This window comes from Rutidosis leptorrhynchoides, chromosome 10, assembly GCF_046630445.1.
Source record: "Rutidosis leptorrhynchoides isolate AG116_Rl617_1_P2 chromosome 10, CSIRO_AGI_Rlap_v1, whole genome shotgun sequence".
Classification (NCBI taxonomy): domain Eukaryota; kingdom Viridiplantae; phylum Streptophyta; class Magnoliopsida; order Asterales; family Asteraceae; genus Rutidosis; species Rutidosis leptorrhynchoides.
In genome coordinates, this window is record NC_092342.1 from 327,968,329 (window position 1) to 327,986,493 (window position 18,165).

The following is an 18,165-nucleotide window of genomic DNA, read 5'->3' on the forward strand; positions in this document are numbered from 1 at the left end:
GGAAACTATTCAAACCTTTTGGGGCGGTGAGAGACGTTTACGTCGCAAGCAAGAGATTAAGAAATGGACAACGATTTGCCTTTGTAAGATTTGGAGACGTCAAAGATGAAGATATTCTTCTAAAATCGCTAGAGGGGATCAAATTCAACAATAACTGCATACGTATCTTCAAAGCAACTACAAGAAACCCCAAAGGACCAACCAACCCTCCTGTACACAGAAATGGGGTTCCATTAAAGAATGGGATAAGAAATGATAGATTTCATGATGGTCGTCGTTTCGCTGAGGTGGTTGGTGATCTACGTGAAAGGCTGCACATGAAAAGGAATGCTTCAAACGATAATATGAGAAAAACAAATACTCAGCACAATGGGAACTCTATGAAAGAAAAGTTGGTGGTAGTGGAAGAAGATGAGTCTAACGGTCTGGAGCTTAATCATGCCATAATCTGCGACGCCAAGAGCCATGATATCCTCTCAAACTTTGTCAAAATCTGTAAGGCGGAGGGCTTATGCGAAATAGATATTAAGTTTGTGGGAGGATTAAGTATGTTACTTATATTTAAGACGAAGGAGGCAGTGTCATTAGTGATCGACAATACTAACCATGTTCTTAGGAAATGGATCCACAAGATCCAACCATGGGATCTTGAGTATTGGCCAGAAGGACGTATGTGTTGGCTAAAGATAAGTGGTGTTCCGGCTACATGTTGGTCGGAAAAGACTTTTTCATCCATTGCGGAATGGTGGGGAACGGTTTACGCGCTTGAAAACTGCTCTTTACTTGGTAATCAAAATTTGATTTTTGGAAGGGTATTTGTGAGACTCCATGAACCTGCGTTTGTAAGGGACTCACTGAATCTGAAATTTAAAAGTAAATCGTATTTTATTTATGTGGAGGAGGAAGAGAAAACATTACCTGAGATGGAAGATGATTGGGGAGATGACTCGAAGTCGGTATCATACTCGGGGTATAGTTCAGAAGCCATTGATTCTGATGATATTTCCGGTAGTTACGGCTCGATTGGATGACATACTTGAAGATACATATAGCGATGACGATGATGAGGTTGAATGTCACGATAAGGGTGTTCGGGTAGATGTTTCCGGCAACAACTCGCCGGATCCGGTAAACGAACATGGGTCAGAAGACCAAGAGTCTGTCAAATTTGGGACTAGGGAGCTTTTTGGAGAAAACGAAGTGGTGGAGATTGTGTCAGAGACAAAAGATTGTAATCATAAAGGTAGCCCTAGTTCCAAGAGTAACGGCCAAGGTAAGAAGCATGCCAAAAAACAATCAATTAGTTCGAGTCCCAAAAACACCAACCAGACCAACGAGATGCAAAAAGATGGGGGGACGTTTAATCAAGGCAGGCCTGATGGGCCGTTTGAGCCCATTAACACTAGCAAGCTAAATAAGCCAGGCCTACATGAAAATGTTAAAATGTTTACGGGTGGGCCTGGGCCTTATTATGTCGACAACAATTATAATATAGATAGAGTTTGTGAAACTGACCCAAATGATAAAGATACTGAAGATGACTCGAAATTAAAAAAACGAAAACAACACAAGGATTCTTTCTGCTCGAGCTATGTGGAGGTATCTTGCTGCAACGATTGCTACTCGGATGCTGTAGGAAACTGACGTGCCTCCTCAAGAATCATGCGATTAAAGAGTATGGCTAGAAAGGTGTCCAATTGCCCTAGCGACAAGATTAAACTGTGTAAAACTTGCGGGAAGAAATCCAAAATTAGGGCTGCAACTGAAGGGTGTAAGAGGTCGAAATCAAGGGCCAAATCAAATGAAGTCTCTGATGATAGTGTTAAATTGAGAACATATGGGGAGCAAATTGGTTTACGGTGGCCTAACGCAAATCCTCAGTAGGTAATTTTCGCTTCCTTTCGTTAAAGTTTTGTTACTCATGAAGATTCTATCATTAAATATTCGTGGATTCGGGGTAAGGGGTAAATTCGGTTGGGTTAAAAGTATTTGTGCTCGAGAAAGGCCTTGTATTGCTGCGTTTCAGGAAACTAAGTGCAAGACCGTTAGTGATTTTTGGGTTGGTGCGTTATGGGGTAATAGCGACTTCGGTTATGTTCAAAGGGAGGTTATAGGTAATTCTGGTGGGATGCTCTTGATATGGGATACTAGCAGTTTCGAAGCAAGTAATGCGGTTGGTAATGAGTTTTTTCTAGCTATTAAGGGTCGTTGGAAACACTCGGGCCAAGAGACAACCGTAGTGAATGTTTATGGTCCTCACGAGGATTCAAACAAAAAACTATTTTGGGAAAGTTTGGATGCGATTATGAGGGACAGTCAGTCGGCATGGATTTTGTGTGGGGACTTTAATGAGGTGAGAGCCATGGAGGATCGATTAAATTGTCAATTTCGCAAAAGTCGGGCAACAATGTTCAATGATTTCATCAAGCGAAATGGTTTGTTTGAGATCCCGCTTAGTGGAAAGAAGTTTACTCGTATTAGCGACGATGGCACTAAATTTAGTAAAATTGATAGGTTTATTGTAAACGATAGTTTTTGTCAACTTTGGGATGACCTTTCTGCCATCGCATTAGAAAAAAACTTATCGGACCATTGCCCGCTTATACTTCGTGACAAGCTAATTGATTATGGCCCCAAGCCTTTTAAAGTTTTCGACGAATGGCTTGACAAAGATGGAATAGAAGAAAAAGTTCGCGAAGCATGGTTGAAACCGGTTAAAGGCTATAAAAAAGACTGTATCTTTAGGGACAAAATGAAAAATGTCAAAAATGCATTGAAGGCTTGGAGCCATTGCTGTTTTGGCAAGTTAGACTGCGAAATCAGAGAGTTGAAAAAGGAGGCTACTAATTTGGAATTAAAGGCAGCAGCACAAATGCTAAACGACAACGAACGCCTTGAATGGTTGGAATGTAGAAGAAGGTGGATCGAGAAAGAACGTATTAAAGCGAATATGCTCAAACAGAAGGCACGGTCCCGGTGGATCTTAGAAGGCGACGAAAATTCCAAATATTTTCACGCCTCCATTCGTCGAAGGTACAACAAATGTAATATTCGTGGTTTAAACATAAATGGGGTGTGGAACGAGAATCCGGCCGAGGTAAAGAATGAGGTTTTTAGGCATTTTGAAAAGAGTTTTATGGCTCGAAATTGTAACAGACCCATGATGCTCAATTTTGATGCATCTGATCTACGATGTGGCCGGCTACAAGAAGATGATATTGCGATGCTTGAGGATAGATTCAGTGAGTCAGAGGTTTGGTCAGCTGTTAAAGATTGCGGTAGCTCTAAGGTGCCCGGCCCGGATGGTTTCAACCTTAGGTTTTTTAAAAAATTCTGGGATATTATTAAGTTCGATCTAGTTGAAGCTATTTCTGATTTTTGGGTAAAAGGGAATATATCGGCCGGGTGTAATGCGTCTTTCATCACGTTGGTTCCAAAAAAATCGGATCCGATTCTCCTTAACGATTACCGACCGATAAGCCTCATTGGGAGTTTCTATAAAATTGTGTCAAAACTTCTTTCAAACCGCCTTAGGAGAGTAGCTTCTAAACTTGTGGGTTATAAGCAAAGTGGTTTTTTAAAAGGTAGAAATATTATTGACGGTGCCCTGATCGCTAATGAGACGATTGATTACCTTAGGAAAAAGAAAATGAAAAGTTTTGTTTTTAAAGTGGACTTCGAGAAGGCATTTGATTGTTTGAGTTGGGACTTTTTGATGGAAATAATGAGTCTTATGGGTTTTGGTTCGAAATGGAAAAACTGGATTCTCGAGTGCCTAAAATCTGCGAGTATATCGGTTCTTGTTAACGGCTCTCCCACTAAAGAGTTCAAAATTGGTAGGGGAGTTCGTCAAGGAGACCCGTTATCACCTTTCTTGTTTATTCTAGCTGCGGAGGGACTCAACTTGCTCGTTAAAGCTGCGGTCAGGAACAGCCTATTCGATGGTGTTCATGTCGGCAAAGATAAGGTAACTATATCTCACCTACAATATGCCGACGACACTATTTTTTTCGGGACTTGGAGGAAGGAAAATATTGATAATCTTATGTCGCTCCTCAAGTGCTTTGAGTTAACATCCGGATTGAAAGTTAACTATAATAAAAGTAATTTATTCGGGTTTGGGGTGGATAAAACTAGTGTTGAAAGCATGGCAGGCTCTTTCGGGTGTAATGTCGGGTCATTACCGATCATCTACCTTGGGCTCCCGATCGGTGCAAAAATGAGTAAATATAGTAGTTGGAAGCCGGTTATCGATAAATTTGAGAAAAGGTTATCGGATTGGAAGGCGCGTACGGTGTCGTTTGGTGGACGTTCGACTCTCGTAAATTCGGTGTTAAATAGTTTACCGTTGTACTACTTCTCGCTCTTCCGTGCTCCGCAATGTGTGATAAATAAACTCGACAGTGTAAGAAGGTCTTTTTTTTGGGGCGGGTCGGGATGTGAGTCAAAAATGGCTTGGGTTAAATGGGATGAGGTAATCATTCCTTTTGAGGACGGGGGCCTCAATTTTGGGTCTTTAAAAAACAAAAACTTGGCTTTGATCGGCAAGTGGTGGTGGAGGTTTAAAACCGAATCTACTTCCTTGTGGGTCAAAGTTATTTCGAGTATTTATGGGGATACGGGTCTTATGGGTTCGGGGAATTCTTCTTTTTCACATCTAAATAATACTACTTGGCTAAATATTGTTCGTGTGGGAGAATGTATAGATTCTCTTGGCTTAAATTTCAGGGATTCTTTTTTCAAGAAAGTTGGCAACGGTAGTTCCACTTCCTTTTGGAATGATCCGTGGCTAATTGATGGTGCCTTAAGCGACAAATTCAACAAGCTTGTGAGATTAGAGACAAAAATAAACTCTAAAGTGTGTGAAAGGCTTTTGTGGGATGGAACAAAGTGCAACTTGACATGCGAATGGTCTCGACAACCAAGGGGTAGAGTAACCAGTGAACTTTCGGAGCTTCTGACGTTGCTGGATCAGTTTACTCTCAAGCCGAATAGTGATGATGCATGGACCTGGAAACTTTGCCAAAACGGTACATTTTCGACCAAAAAACTTACTGCTATTATTAACCAGAAAACTATGCACGCTAGCAACAACAGAATTGAGTCGTTTCGGAATAGCCTTGTGCCGAAAAAGGTAGAAGTTTTTGTGTGGAGAGCGAGACGTCGTCGTATCCCGGTCTTAGAGGAATTAGACAAGCGAGGTATTGACCTCCATTCCGTTCGTTGTCCCTTATGCGACGGCGGAATTGAGTCGGTTGAGCACTCGCTTGTCTTATGCCCGAAAGTGCATGAAATATGGGCAAAGGTTTACAATTGGTGGGGTTTGGGTAATGTAACAATTCTGAGTATAAGCGAAGTATTCTGTGGCAATGCTAATAAGACGATGTCGGAAGTGGGTGCGAAGATATGGCAAGCGGTTGAATGGATATGTGGATACCTATTATGGAAGAATCGTAATTTAAAAATTTTTAAAAATAAATATTGGACTCCTGCGGTTGCCCTTAGTGAAATTCAAGTCGTAACTTATGATTGGGTCGCGAAGCGTTGCAAGTCGAAGAACATTGATTGGCATAATTGGTTCAACAATCCTTAGATTTTTCTTTAGTACAAGACTAATTTAAGTTACTAACTTAGCAACTTGTATGTATCTTGCCTTGAGACTTATGGTTTTGTAGCTCTTTATGCTGTTGTGAGATTTGGCTAAATGTATTCGAGGACTATTATACTCTCTGTAAACTTTGTGGTAATTCAATAAAAATTTGCCTTTCAAAAAAAATTAAAAATTAAAAATAAGTTAATAAATTTTGATAATTATATATATAGAAAATGATAAGTTAATAAATGTCTAACCATTTATTACAAAGTTAATATATTCAATATAAAGCAACATATATTCATTAATATTGAAAATCAACATTTTGCAATAAATGCTTAAACGTATCTCTTATGTCTACATTTAGCATTCTCTATAAAAATAATAGGGGAAGCATGCGATGTCGTTTTATTTAGAATATGTAGTTTCTTCCGTGTCATTTAGGGTTTGCGAAAAAAAAAAAAAAGTGTCTCCTTTTTTACTATAACCTCAAGGGTACTATTGTAATTTTGGCATGGATGTCACGTTTATTTTGGATATGTAGTGTGTGTGTGCATTTGTCTCAAAGTTAAAAGTGAGGTTCAACTTTGGTGTTTTTTTATAAAAAAATTGTTTTAAGTTTTTAATTATTATAAAGTTACATTTTATTTAAGTTGTAGATTTAGATTTTAACTTTTATATTTACATCTTCTTTTGTTTTTCTCTGATTAATGTATACAAATGGTTTGAATGTCCCTTCGAAGTCCCGCACACTCTTTTTGATTGGGAGCGGGGTGGGTACTTGATACTTGATACGGAGTAATTATTATTGACTTTTGTATATTAATTTTTTTAAGTATTTTAAATAACTAAAGTATATGAGTTTTTATATTGTATTAAATTAAATTTTGCAGATTTGATAGGTTTAATTGGATTTATTTTTATTTTGATAAACACAGATAAATATTTTAACAAGAAACATATATTTTTATACAACGATTCGAGACATTGTTGCTGAATTTATATTTATGTTTCTTGGCCCAGCGAAGCGGGCCTAGCCTGTTTCTAGTTGTAAATGATCATACATCATTTCAGTACAAACGCTACTAAAAAATATCTCGCCTAGATCAACGGACATTACGGACTTTATCTTCTTGTCCTAATCCGAGAGCCTTTTGAGCATTTGCAATACCTTGAGGATCTGCCAAAATTACCACATTCAGGAATAAGTATCTTTTTCTTCCGTCATCATTCAAATAGTTGAAACATGAAAATTTGGAGGCATAAGAAATGCTTACCGTAGAACTGTGTGAAGATGCGAGTGAAAAAGCTTAGGTTGCGAGAAACATTGTATTGCATTGAATAAGGAAGGGGTTTCACAACAGTCAGGGCCGGCTAAGGCTATGGGCGAAGCGGGCGACGGCCCGGGGCATCACGCGGTTAGGGGCATCATTTCGAAAAAATGATTAATACACATAGTTTAAATCTCATAAAGATATATGTTTGCGTAACTGTTGGGGGCATTTTATAATCATTTCGCCCGGGGCATGCAAAATTTTTGACCAAAGTTTGACCGGCCCTGACAACAGTATCAATGCTGAATACCCGCTGCAAGAACTGCATTCAAAAGGAAGAACGAGTAATTCACAAGGAGGTACAATATATAATCACCTAATTAGCTAACTGAGGGCAGCACAAAGATTTACAGCTAATGAGATTTGAACCTAAGACCTATTGTGAGAATATCATGAAGTCACCCAGGCCGCCATGGTGACGACTATGCATTAAAGCAATATTATACCAATTGTAATCTAAAATATTTGAATTTAAATTAAAATCTTCTTAATTATCAAACCAAATTCTTTTTATCAAACCATTTTGATCTCTTTAAATTAAAATAAAGATAGCCCTATTTATAAATAAAAAGGGTCCAAGTTTGCCACTTCCAAGCAAAAGCATCCAACTTCAATAAGACCACTAGCAACGGTGACCGTCGAACGGCTTCCTTGGCCAGCCGTTGCTTTGGCGCCGTTGCTAGCCCAAGTGATGGTGGCCGCCGTTGAAGGGCCGTGAAGCAATATGCTATGCATTGATCGATTGGAAGACGGGCTAAATCATTAAAAAAAAATAACAAAAACAAATAAAAAATTGGAAAATCAAAAAAATGACCGTTGCAAGCTAACGGCTATTTTCATTTTTTTTTTTTATTTATACTCTTTAATTTCTATATATTCACTACCCATTTACACTTCAAACATCATTCTCATTTTACATTTTATCTCAAACACTTCAAAAACCATTCTCATTCTCATTTCCTACCAAAATGTCTATCAAAAAAAATCTCAAACAAAAGAAAAAACAAACAACCGAACAACCGTCAAACAACGTCGGTGGTGATATGTGGAATTCGTTACTACTAGATAGCGCTCAACATGATATTGTAGTTCCGAGAACTACATCATCTACTATCCCCCAACAACATTTCAACCCCCCACAAATCGGTTTCGTACCTCCACAACAAAATTTCGGGTTCGGATACGGATATCCACAAACCGGGTTCGCGGGTTACGCACCGCATCAAGGCGGGTTCTCAGGTTTCTCACCGCATCAAGGCGGGTTCTCGGGTTACAAACTCGTGTATCAACCGACCGCCCCTGCACCAAATACCATACCATCCAAAAATTCGCAACCCGATGTAGATGAGGTTCAAGAAACTCAATTTGATGAGGAAGAAGTTGAAGAAACCGTTACTCCCGATGCGGGGAAAAAAGGAAAACGCGTGAAGGTTATGTGGTCCGAAGAAGAAAGCCGAATTTTAGCCGAGTGTTGGCCACGAGCTTCTGAAAACAACATTGTCGGGAACTCGCAAAGTAACAAGACATTTTGGTCCACCGTCCGAGCCGATTACAACTCTTTGGTTCGTGAGCCTCGTCGACAAGATCAATTAACGGGTAAATGGAGTAAGATGTGTAAAGACGTCAAGCTCTTCATTGCAATTTACGAAAAGCTTGCAAAACATTGGCAAAGTGGACCCTAACTGCAAAATAAAAATAGGTCATTTGTTTATGAAGAAGCATGGCGAAGTTTCAAAGAGTGTCCTCAATTTTTAACTTATGAAGGTTTCAATCACAAACGCCCCCAACCCGAGCCAATTAATCTCGAAGATCCCGACCCGACACCGACACCGACACCGAACATGAGTGCACAAAGTGTGGAGCCTTCATTCCGAGGCGATCCTATCCGTCGTCCTCGAGGTCGGGATAGTTCAAAAGCTGCTCGAAGTTCCGAAGTTCCGGTTCTTCGGATGCGGCTTCTCGGTTATCTTCGAAGGAGGCTCGAGCTCGTGTTATTGATTTGGCGACTGCTACAAGACTTACTATGGAGGAGTTACGAAAGGAAGCACAAGCGCGTACGAAATTTGATGGTTTAAGGCTTTTATCTCAACCAGTTTCGACTGACATTCCTCCAGAACAATATGATTTGGTCATGAAATATCGTAACAAGATCGCCAAGAAGTACGTCATGGAGTACAAGTCCGACGACGATGAAGAATAAATTATTTCGTTTAAATTTCTAGCTTTTAATTATGTATTGTTTATTTTATTATTAATTGTAATGTGTGTTTTTTATTTTAATGAAACTTTTTATTTTATTTAATTTTTTTTGTTTCAATTATAAAAAACATTTTAAAATTATAAATATAATTATAGAAATAATAATCATAAATAATAATAATAATAATAATAATAATAATAATAATAATAATATATAAAAATATAGAATATTGATGTGGGGTCAATGTGGTTGGTGTGATGGTTGTTAGACCACCCCCTATGGTTAGTTACCCGTCCGTTACCCGCTCATTACCCGTCATTACCCGTAACGAACCATAGGCACGAGCTAGTTACCCGCTTTAGTTACCCGCTTCCACCATGGATTTAACGGAAGTATGAAGGTTGGTTATAGTAATTGTGGGTCCCAATGGCTTTTTATTGTTTGGACTTGATGCTTTATTGCTTGTACATTGTATATTAAGAGGAGTATTTTTTTAGTCATTATAGGGAGTGTTTAGTTATGGGTTAGTTATAGAATATTGGTGTTGATGTGGCGCTGATGTGGAAGGTTAAGAGGATGAATAGTTTAGTTACGATAGGGAGTGGCCTTAGTGAATGTGGTTGGGAATGTGGTTGGAAGAAGCTGCTGAGGTGGCGCTGATGTGGCACGGTGTGGTTGAAAAAGTAGTGTGATGGTTGAGAGTAGTCTAAACTATTCATCCTCTTAACCTTCCACATCAGCGCCACATCAACACCAATATCCTATAACTAACTCATAACTAAACACTCCCTATCATGGCTAAAACAATACTCCTCTTAATATACAACGTACAAGCAATAAAGCATCAAGTCCAACAATAAAAAGCACTGGGACCCGCAATTCCTATAACTCTTCCGTTAAATCTATGGTGAAAGCGGGTAACTAACGCGGGTAACTAAGTGGTGCCTATGGTTAGTTACGGGTAATGAGCGGGTAATGGGCGGGTAACTAACCATAGGGGGTGGTCTAAGCATCCTATTTTTTTAAAGTTTCTACACATAATAACCAAACATCTTAAATTCTTAATTGAATATTTTTACAAGATATATGAACTCCTACTAATCAGAACCAAGTTCAAATCCAACACAATAGTAGACATCAAATATTCTAATTTCCAAGATATATGAACCAAATTCAACAATATGTTTTCATTCAGCAAATTGTCACGAGTTAATATATAGTCTACTACAGTGTAATTTTAAAAATGATAATTATATAATTTAGAGAATCCACTATAAGGTTTCAAGTTTTCAACATCTCTCATAGACATACACGAGTCAAATTTTGACTTTGTACTGAGCCGAAAGCCCTAATTCAACTAACCTACAACAAAAACTAAAAATTGAATAAATGAGGATGTAATTATACCTGAAAATTGCGTTGGAAGCTGTAGCGAAGTTCAGGATCGATTTCGAGTGAATCGTCTTCATCAACGGTTAGGTTTTTGAGGTTTTTTTTACCGGGAACATGCATAGTAGGTGTAGTACCGGGTTGTGCAGTGACTTTGAGCTTGGCGTCTTTGAATTTTTCTCGTTGATCGTCGCCGGAAGCTCGCCATGGCGCCGATGCTAACAAATCTTTCTTCGGTTTCGCCATTTTTATCCTCACACACTGCGGGCGTTTGGACACATAATACTGGATGATTGGGTGGGTGTGCTACACTAGTGAAGTAGTGAGTGAAAATTTACAGAAGTTCCCCTTACGTTTTAAAGACTTATTAGATTGGTCACAAGTTTTTCACAAAAGAGTTTTTTTTATCGTTTCAAAGGATTCAAACTCGAGACTTCTCAACATTTTAATCATAATTGGGTGACACAAGTACAAATCACTCCGCCGCCACAGGATCCACTCATCTTATATCGCGGGCCGATGCCCGAAACACTCAACCTGACGAGGGCCAAATCAGAGAGACTTTGATATAAGGTACACACAAGGTCCATTATCGTTGGCAAAGCGAGGGACGATTAATCCACATTATAACTTTTCGGGCTAACCCGAGCTCTAGCTCTGATACTACTTATATGATCGATTACAGTCCAACAAGCGCCAACCGTATAACACTCGTAAGTCTCAAAGTGCTTTAAAACCAATTGATAGTAGAGTAAGACACACATGAACTTATATATTGGCCTTGACATTTATCCCCAACTAATGTGGATTGGATTTTCACCCAACAATACACACCACTTGAGTCACCCAAACCACCTAACACCACCATTATCGTCGACCAAACACCACTAAAATTTTAAACAAACCAAAACATGTGAACCCAACAACTACCACTGAAACCACATTCTAAACCTATACAATGAAATCACCTGAAACTCAACCACGAAATAATGAACCCAAACCCACTAACCATTTGCAGAAACTAACCATCATGACATTTACCCGTCGGGAGATCACTCACAAGGCCGCAAAGAGACCTTTCTAGGGTGGACTAGCCGGAAAGCATATCACCAAAAAACTACAGCAGTAGAAAATAACAAACGCAGCTGAGCAACAGAATTCAATATTTTAAAAAGCATGCCATATGATCCTTGGGTTGTCTCTCTGAAACTTTTAAAACCAGGATCAAAATTTACGAAGTTGGTATGATCCGGCTTATCTCGTTGATTTGATAATAAAAAAATGGACGGGGAAGAGGAGGGTGAAGTTGGTGATTTTTCATCACTGAATTCGAACTCGGAGAAGATTTTAGTAGGTGTTTGGCTATTTCGGGATTTCATGTTTCGTTTTGTTGGGTTGGCCTCACTCGTGTTGCAATTTATTCACTCGGTTTTCGCAGTAGTTTAGTTGTTACTAGTTGATCATCATTTACGGCTTGGTTTGTCAATTCTGTAATGTTATGGTGTGTTTTATAATAGGTGCCATAGGATGATAATTTATTCATAGCTTCGTTATATTTTTTAACTTCTTGCTAATTTTAATTTAAATTATAACATTTGGCTTTAAAAAAAAAAACTATGAATTATCGAAAATAATACAATATTATAAAATCTAACTTTTGAGTTGGAGCGTGGATGCGTTGAGATGCCTGTGATTTCATCAACATAGTTATGGAACACCATTGGCATCATAAAATTGCTAATAATAGTCCTCATAAAACACTAGGTAATAAAGGAGTATCAAAAGTTACAAGACAGAAAGGTAAGATCCACGAAAAGATTTAATAAAGTCATAGTCATGGTCTGATGATTGATGATAACCTAACATATTCATGAAAATATTAATATCCATGAATCCAATGAGGAAAGACGTCGTCAAGTTGACACTATCTTTAGCAGCCACCATCTTCAAGTTGGCATGATCTGCATAATATGATCGGGTTAGAACAACGGAAATACCTGTAAAACCGTACGAAATCAATCATTCATATAGATTAAACGAAACCAAAAGCATAAGTTTGCAGGGTTTAGTCACATGAGCAACAAAATCGAAGACACCGTGAATGTAAGTATACAATATTTTGCAACCACTTTAAATTGTGTAATAGTGTTCAATTTTCAGATTTTGGAGGTCATCACATTTAAGTTTATGATAATCCCCAACTTTGTAACTTCTATGTACATCAAATTAAAATTTGAACATACAATTTGAAGAGAAAAAATGAGACAGTTATGTAATTGAGATACATTATAAAACAGCACAATGGTAGATAGTTAGATTAATGAATAAGCAGGCAATTAATTCGTTGTATAGAAGAATAGTTACCTCAGCACACACTTCATGGCATTGGGTTGATACTTGATGATGTGGAGGGTGTAGGAACCTGCAGACATTAAACATGTTGAAAAACCCAAATTTAATCTTTAAAACAATTAGATGTGGAAAATGAGGTCCCATTTGGTTATGAATGGGTCGAATTTCATTAAGTTTTATTTCCAGCATAGAATACAATAGAATAGAATGTTATAGAGAAAAGAATGGAATGAGACTGGTTGAAAGTATCTAAGGTTTACAATTTTATTGAGTACAAGCACAATTCCAAAAGAAGAAGAAATAATAGTTGAGATTAAATAAATTAGTTACTTATAATTGTAATACTAATACTAATACTAATACAAATACTAATGTATTCTTAAGTGATCTTATAACTCAATAATAAGTTCTAAAAAAAATTAAAAGGACAAAAAGGAAAGTCTGCTTACATTGTATACCATCTACTTTATACTGCATATTATACCTACATGCTTTTTACCAACATGTTTACGTATACTTACTGTACTTACATGACTTGTTATACTTGCATATTTGACACTCACTTATTTTACTTTTATGTTATATTACATTATATTGTTTCCTGCTCTTTTTACCTATACATATCGTATTGGATTATACATTTTTCATGGTAAAGTTTCTTTTTTATCAACTGTACTTGTATATTTTTACTGCACATATCGGAATTCATGGTTCTTTCTGGCCGAAGGTCCCTAGGAAGCAGCCTCTCTGCTCTACAGAATAGGGAGGGACGACTTCCTCTACCTGGGGACCGATAGGTATCCGTGGGTGGAGGAATGACTTCCCTTTTACTTTAGGGTAGAGGAAAGGACTGTCTACATCTAAGCTCCCCCATACTCCACTTTAGTGGAATTGGGTATTGTTGTTGTTGTTGTTGTTCTAAAAAATGAACCGATTCAACCAAACCCCATAACCCGCTCATCTACCCACCTGTAAGTGTAACAACAGCTGGGAATCAAAAACTTACAATTGATGATGATGATGATGATGATGATGATGATGATGATGAAACCTTGTTGTCGTCACTATCATCAACAAAAGTATCAGCAATAGCATTTAAAAAATCTCTATGTGAGTCGATACGAGCAGCTAGAGATTTTGCTTTTCCTACTACTTGAAAAATCTGGGTAAAGTAGTGTGATCTGATCATCTGTAGCTTAGGCATACTACACAATACACAACTGGCCTGCTCTATCTTTAAACTCAAGGGTTTGAGATCGTTATCTACTTTCATAAACATATACGTATAATCTACCAGCTTCTCCGAAAATTGTGTCAGCAATTTACCCACCGTCTGAGATTTAGATTCAGATTCAGATTCAATTTGGGTATCTTTTTTGTTGGTCCCTATTTTTAGTATATCATCCAGAAGCTTCTCGGCACCTACTTTTTTCTGATAAAGAATATTCTCCTGCTCTATTGATGCTTCCAAGTCCTTCAATATATCTTCAATCTCCACCTTAACCGCTTTTTCTTTCATTGCTTCCGTAGGTAGTTCCTATTGTTGGTTTATTTTGGCTAGTAGAAGATATGTTTATCCCACATTGGTGGGAGGAAGATGTGAGGGGTGAGTGACTTGGTTATATAAGAGGGGCTAAGTCTTCATTCCAAATCGCACCAATCAATACACTTTAAGTATTTGATTATTTCTTTCTTTTTTACCCTTGTTTGAGAGTTGTATTAGTTAAATATTTTGGAGAGTGTAGTTGGCTTAAGAGAGTCGTCTATATCATTGTAACAATTTGTGATATAGTGTATTTCTCTCTTTGGAGGCCGGTGGTTTTTCTCCTGTTTTGGAGTTTCCACGTTAAACCTTGTGTTGTGTATTGTTCTTATTTCTTTACTATTATTGTTGGGCTGGGTGGTGGGAATTAGTGAGGCCGTAATTTCCCAACAACTGGTATCAGAGCGTCAGGTTTGACGGGGGTCTCGGTTATAGGAGTCGGAGTATGCTCTGTGGTTGCCACGGGAGTGGATCGTCCACATCAGAAACGAGTTCTATTGATCGTATAGGGTATCTGGTTAGACAATATTTTTTCTGATTCGTAGTAATAGTTGGATTTGTTAGTGGCCTAGTTGTGGATTTCCGATTTAAAGGGTCCTGGCTACCTGCTACATCTTTTGGCTATTCGAAACGTGAGCAAAATCAGAGAAAGTGTTGTCTATAGGATACGGATACGATGTCAAAGTTCAGTCCAATGAGGTTTGATGTAGAGAAATTTGATGGGATGATCAATTTTGGCTTATGGCAGGTTCAAGTCAAGGATGTGTTGATTCAGTCCGGTTTACACAAGGCTTTGAAGGGTAAACCCACCCTTGTTCCTGGCAGTGATTCTAGCAGTAAGTTCGATGAAGAAGAATGGGATGATATGGATTTGAGGGCAGCAAGTGCGATTCGTTTGTGTCTTGCAAAGAACGTGCTTGCAAATGTGCACGGGTTATCAACGGCAAAGGAGCTTTGGGTTAAACTAGAGCAGTTGTACCAGGGCAAGGGCATCTCAAATCGGTTGTGTCTTAAAGAACAATTTCATACTCTGCGTATGGATGGGGGTTCAAAGATTTCAGATCATCTAAGTATTCTTAACGGTATTGTTTCAGAACTGGAGGCTATTGGAGTTAAAACGGATGATGAAGATAAAGCTTTGAGGTTGATATTATCTTTATCATCGTCTTATGAACACATGAAACCTATTTTGATGTATGGGAAGAAAACTCTGAAGTTTGAAGACGTTACTAGCAAGCTCCTATCCGAGGAGAAAAGACTGGAAGGTAACGGGATCTCGTCATCAGGAGATACGATAGTGTTGTGTTCGGATAGGCAGAAGAGAAACTCTAGAAAGAATCTGACATGCTGGAAGTGCGGGAAGACTGGACATGTAAGGGTTAATTGTCCCGGTGGAGCTAATCCGGCAAATGGCTCCAAAGACGCTAACATTGTCTCCGTTGTTACGGAGAGTGACGAATTCCTCTGAAGTCACGTCATCCTCATGGTGTGTCCGCGCCACCGTGGAAAGGGATGTTCGTTAGCGGTTCCACAATTACACATGGGCATTGGTTTGGCATTTATGCAGGTTGTGTGGTGGAAACTGATGTTGTAGCTGATGGGACTTTCGGAAAAGCCAAACAGGGAAGTTGCACCATAAAGTTTCAGCTGGTTGTTCAACAACATGTGCCGAGGTGAAATGCTTGGAATGTGATATTCTAAGTGCTATACTCTTAATGGTGGAGTATGATAATTCTTGTTAAGAGTTATGCTTGTCTGTGATGACAATGATTGTCGGTTTAGACAATGTTCGATGAAGATGCAAGTTTTGTCTCTTGGGAGATAATGTCAACGGCATGAAGATGAGGATCTTGAAGTTGTCGTCGAGGAAGCGTCTACATCGGTTATCCTTGCAATGTGGAAACATGGTTATCTTCTTCTATCCAAAAGGTGGAGATTTGTTGGTTTATTTTGGCTAGTAGAAGATATGTTTATCCCACATTGGTGGGAGGAAGATGTGAGGGGTGAGTGACTTGGTTATATAAGAGGGGCTAAGTCTTCATTCCAAATCGCACCAATCAATACACTTTAAGTATTTGATTATTTCTTTCTTTTTTACCCTTGTTTGAGAGTTGTATTAGTTAAATATTTTGGAGAGTGTAGTTGGCTTAAGAGAGTCGTCTATATCATTGTAACAATTTGTGATATAGTGTATTTCTCTCTTTGGGGGCCGGTGGTTTTTCTCCTGTTTTGGAGTTTCCACGTTAAATCTTGTGTTGTGTATTGTTCTTATTTCTTTACTATTATTGTTGGGCTGGGTGGTGGGAATTAGTGAGGCCGTAATTTCCCAACAACTATTACATAGATAGAATTACAGTGTTGAAATAACTAACTAAATATATATATTAAAAGGACAAAAAAGGAGTCTGTAGTTAAACCAAACTTGACTCCGCCTGCTTAAGTCCCTACTAAAATGAACCGATTCAATCAAACCCCCATAACCCGCTCAACTACCCACCTGTAAGTGTAACAACTAAGGAATCAAAAACTTACAATTGATGTAGATGATGATGATGAAACATATTCAGCTGTTGAAACCTTAAAACCACGGACAATTTTAGTTACAAAATCCTTATGTTCGGCTTGACGGGCACTAATTACTTTTCCTTGTGCTAGAATTTGTTCAAACTGGCTAGTGTGTGCTCCCATTTGTTCCCTATGTCGTTGAGCAAATCACGGTCATCAGTTATTTCCTTATTTGGGTTGATAACAAGATCCACAGGATACGGGTCGGGTTGTGACCTTGAATTGGGTTTTATTTTTGTGTATACAAATTGTGTCAATTAATTTTTTTTGCCAAAATTTGAATGATGTTGTATTGATGTGTGTTATGAGGTGCAACATTGGTTTATTAGTTGATGGATTATACTTTTGGAAATTCTCGTGTTTTAAGAGCGTGAATCTTTATAATTTATTTAAAAAATGAACGTTTTAGTTAATAGCCCTACATACTTGTCATAAATAATGTCGGTTGCCTATCTAATTAATTTGAGAAGCAAGAGTACATACGTCAAATAATAATAATAATGAAACGTTGTTTATGTTTAACTCATTAAGATTTTTGTAGCAATATACCAATACCAAGTGTAGTGAGTGCTTTTGAAAATCTAATATGTTTTTTTTTTTTTTTTTGGCTCCAAGGGTTCGATTGGTTTTGCTCCGTCACTTCCAAATTCGATAAGGCAAAGAGTATTGATGATAGTTCGGTTTTGGCGAATTCAAGTCTTAATTCGGCTTCTCCTTTCGAAGCATTCGATGAAAGGATGAAAAATGTGGAAGGCAACAAGGCGGAAGCTATTCTTATTAACTCCAACGATCACCCTAATGTTTCGTCTAAGACTAAAAACCTCGAAAGAGGACACCGGTTCAATGAGCGTAAATGAAGAGATTCACATATATTTGAGGCATTCTCGGCGGGTTCACTTTATTTTTCGGGTTTACCGTTTGATGGCTCCTAATCTGTCGTCGACGTTTTTGTTGGCCTTCCTCTTTTGTTTAGTTATCTTTTGTTAATTGTGTAGTGCTATTAAGGTTTAGCTTAGTTTGTTTGGATCATTAGTTTAGGATTGTGAGCTTAAAGTTTGGTTCCTTTTGTTGTAATTGAGTTTAGACGTTTCTTATCAGTGATTATTTTTTAGAGCTTCATTTAATTAATAAAGTTTTTCCGAATAGTAATACGGAGTAAGAGTTTTTTTTCGCTTTCAAAAAAAAATTT

At 38.1% G+C, this 18,165-nt stretch overlaps 2 protein-coding genes across 2 annotated transcripts; both read right to left on the reverse strand.

Moving 5' to 3' along the window:
• Window positions 1-6,536: 6,536 nt before the first annotated feature.
• LOC139872843 (uncharacterized) lies at window positions 6,537-10,794 on the reverse strand. The gene is made up of 4 exons (XM_071860774.1): window positions 10,535-10,794; window positions 7,155-7,189; window positions 6,871-6,950; window positions 6,537-6,773 (listed from the first exon to the last, which is right to left on the reverse strand). The coding sequence occupies exons 1-4, from the start codon at window positions 10,760-10,762 to the stop codon at window positions 6,700-6,702; spliced, it is 417 nt and encodes a 138-aa protein (XP_071716875.1). The 5' UTR covers window positions 10,763-10,794; the 3' UTR covers window positions 6,537-6,699.
• Window positions 10,795-12,257: 1,463 nt separating this feature from the next.
• LOC139871521 (uncharacterized) lies at window positions 12,258-14,399 on the reverse strand. Its single transcript, XM_071859220.1, has 3 exons — window positions 13,875-14,399; window positions 12,881-12,938; window positions 12,258-12,477 (listed from the first exon to the last, which is right to left on the reverse strand). Exons 1-2 carry the CDS (start codon window positions 14,385-14,387, stop codon window positions 12,894-12,896), a joined length of 558 nt encoding a protein of 185 aa, XP_071715321.1. The 5' UTR covers window positions 14,388-14,399; the 3' UTR covers window positions 12,258-12,477; window positions 12,881-12,893.
• Between the last annotated feature and the right edge of the window lie 3,766 nt (window positions 14,400-18,165).

Coding starts and splice junctions, on each gene's coding strand:
- LOC139872843 (XM_071860774.1), bottom strand. CDS start 10,762: ATGGCGAAACCGAAGAAAGATTTGTTAGCATCGGCGCCATGGCGAGCT. Junction 7,190..10,534: donor GCTTCCAACGCAATTTTCAG/GTATAATTACAT, acceptor TTTTGAATGCAG/TTCTTGCAGCGGGTATTCAG. Junction 6,774..6,870: donor CATCTTCACACAGTTCTACG/GTAAGCATTTCT, acceptor TAATTTTGGCAG/ATCCTCAAGGTATTGCAAAT.
- LOC139871521 (XM_071859220.1), bottom strand. CDS start 14,387: ATGAAAGAAAAAGCGGTTAAGGTGGAGATTGAAGATATATTGAAGGAC. Junction 12,939..13,874: donor CATCATCATCATCATCAATT/GTAAGTTTTTGA, acceptor TAATGTCTGCAG/GTTCCTACACCCTCCACATC.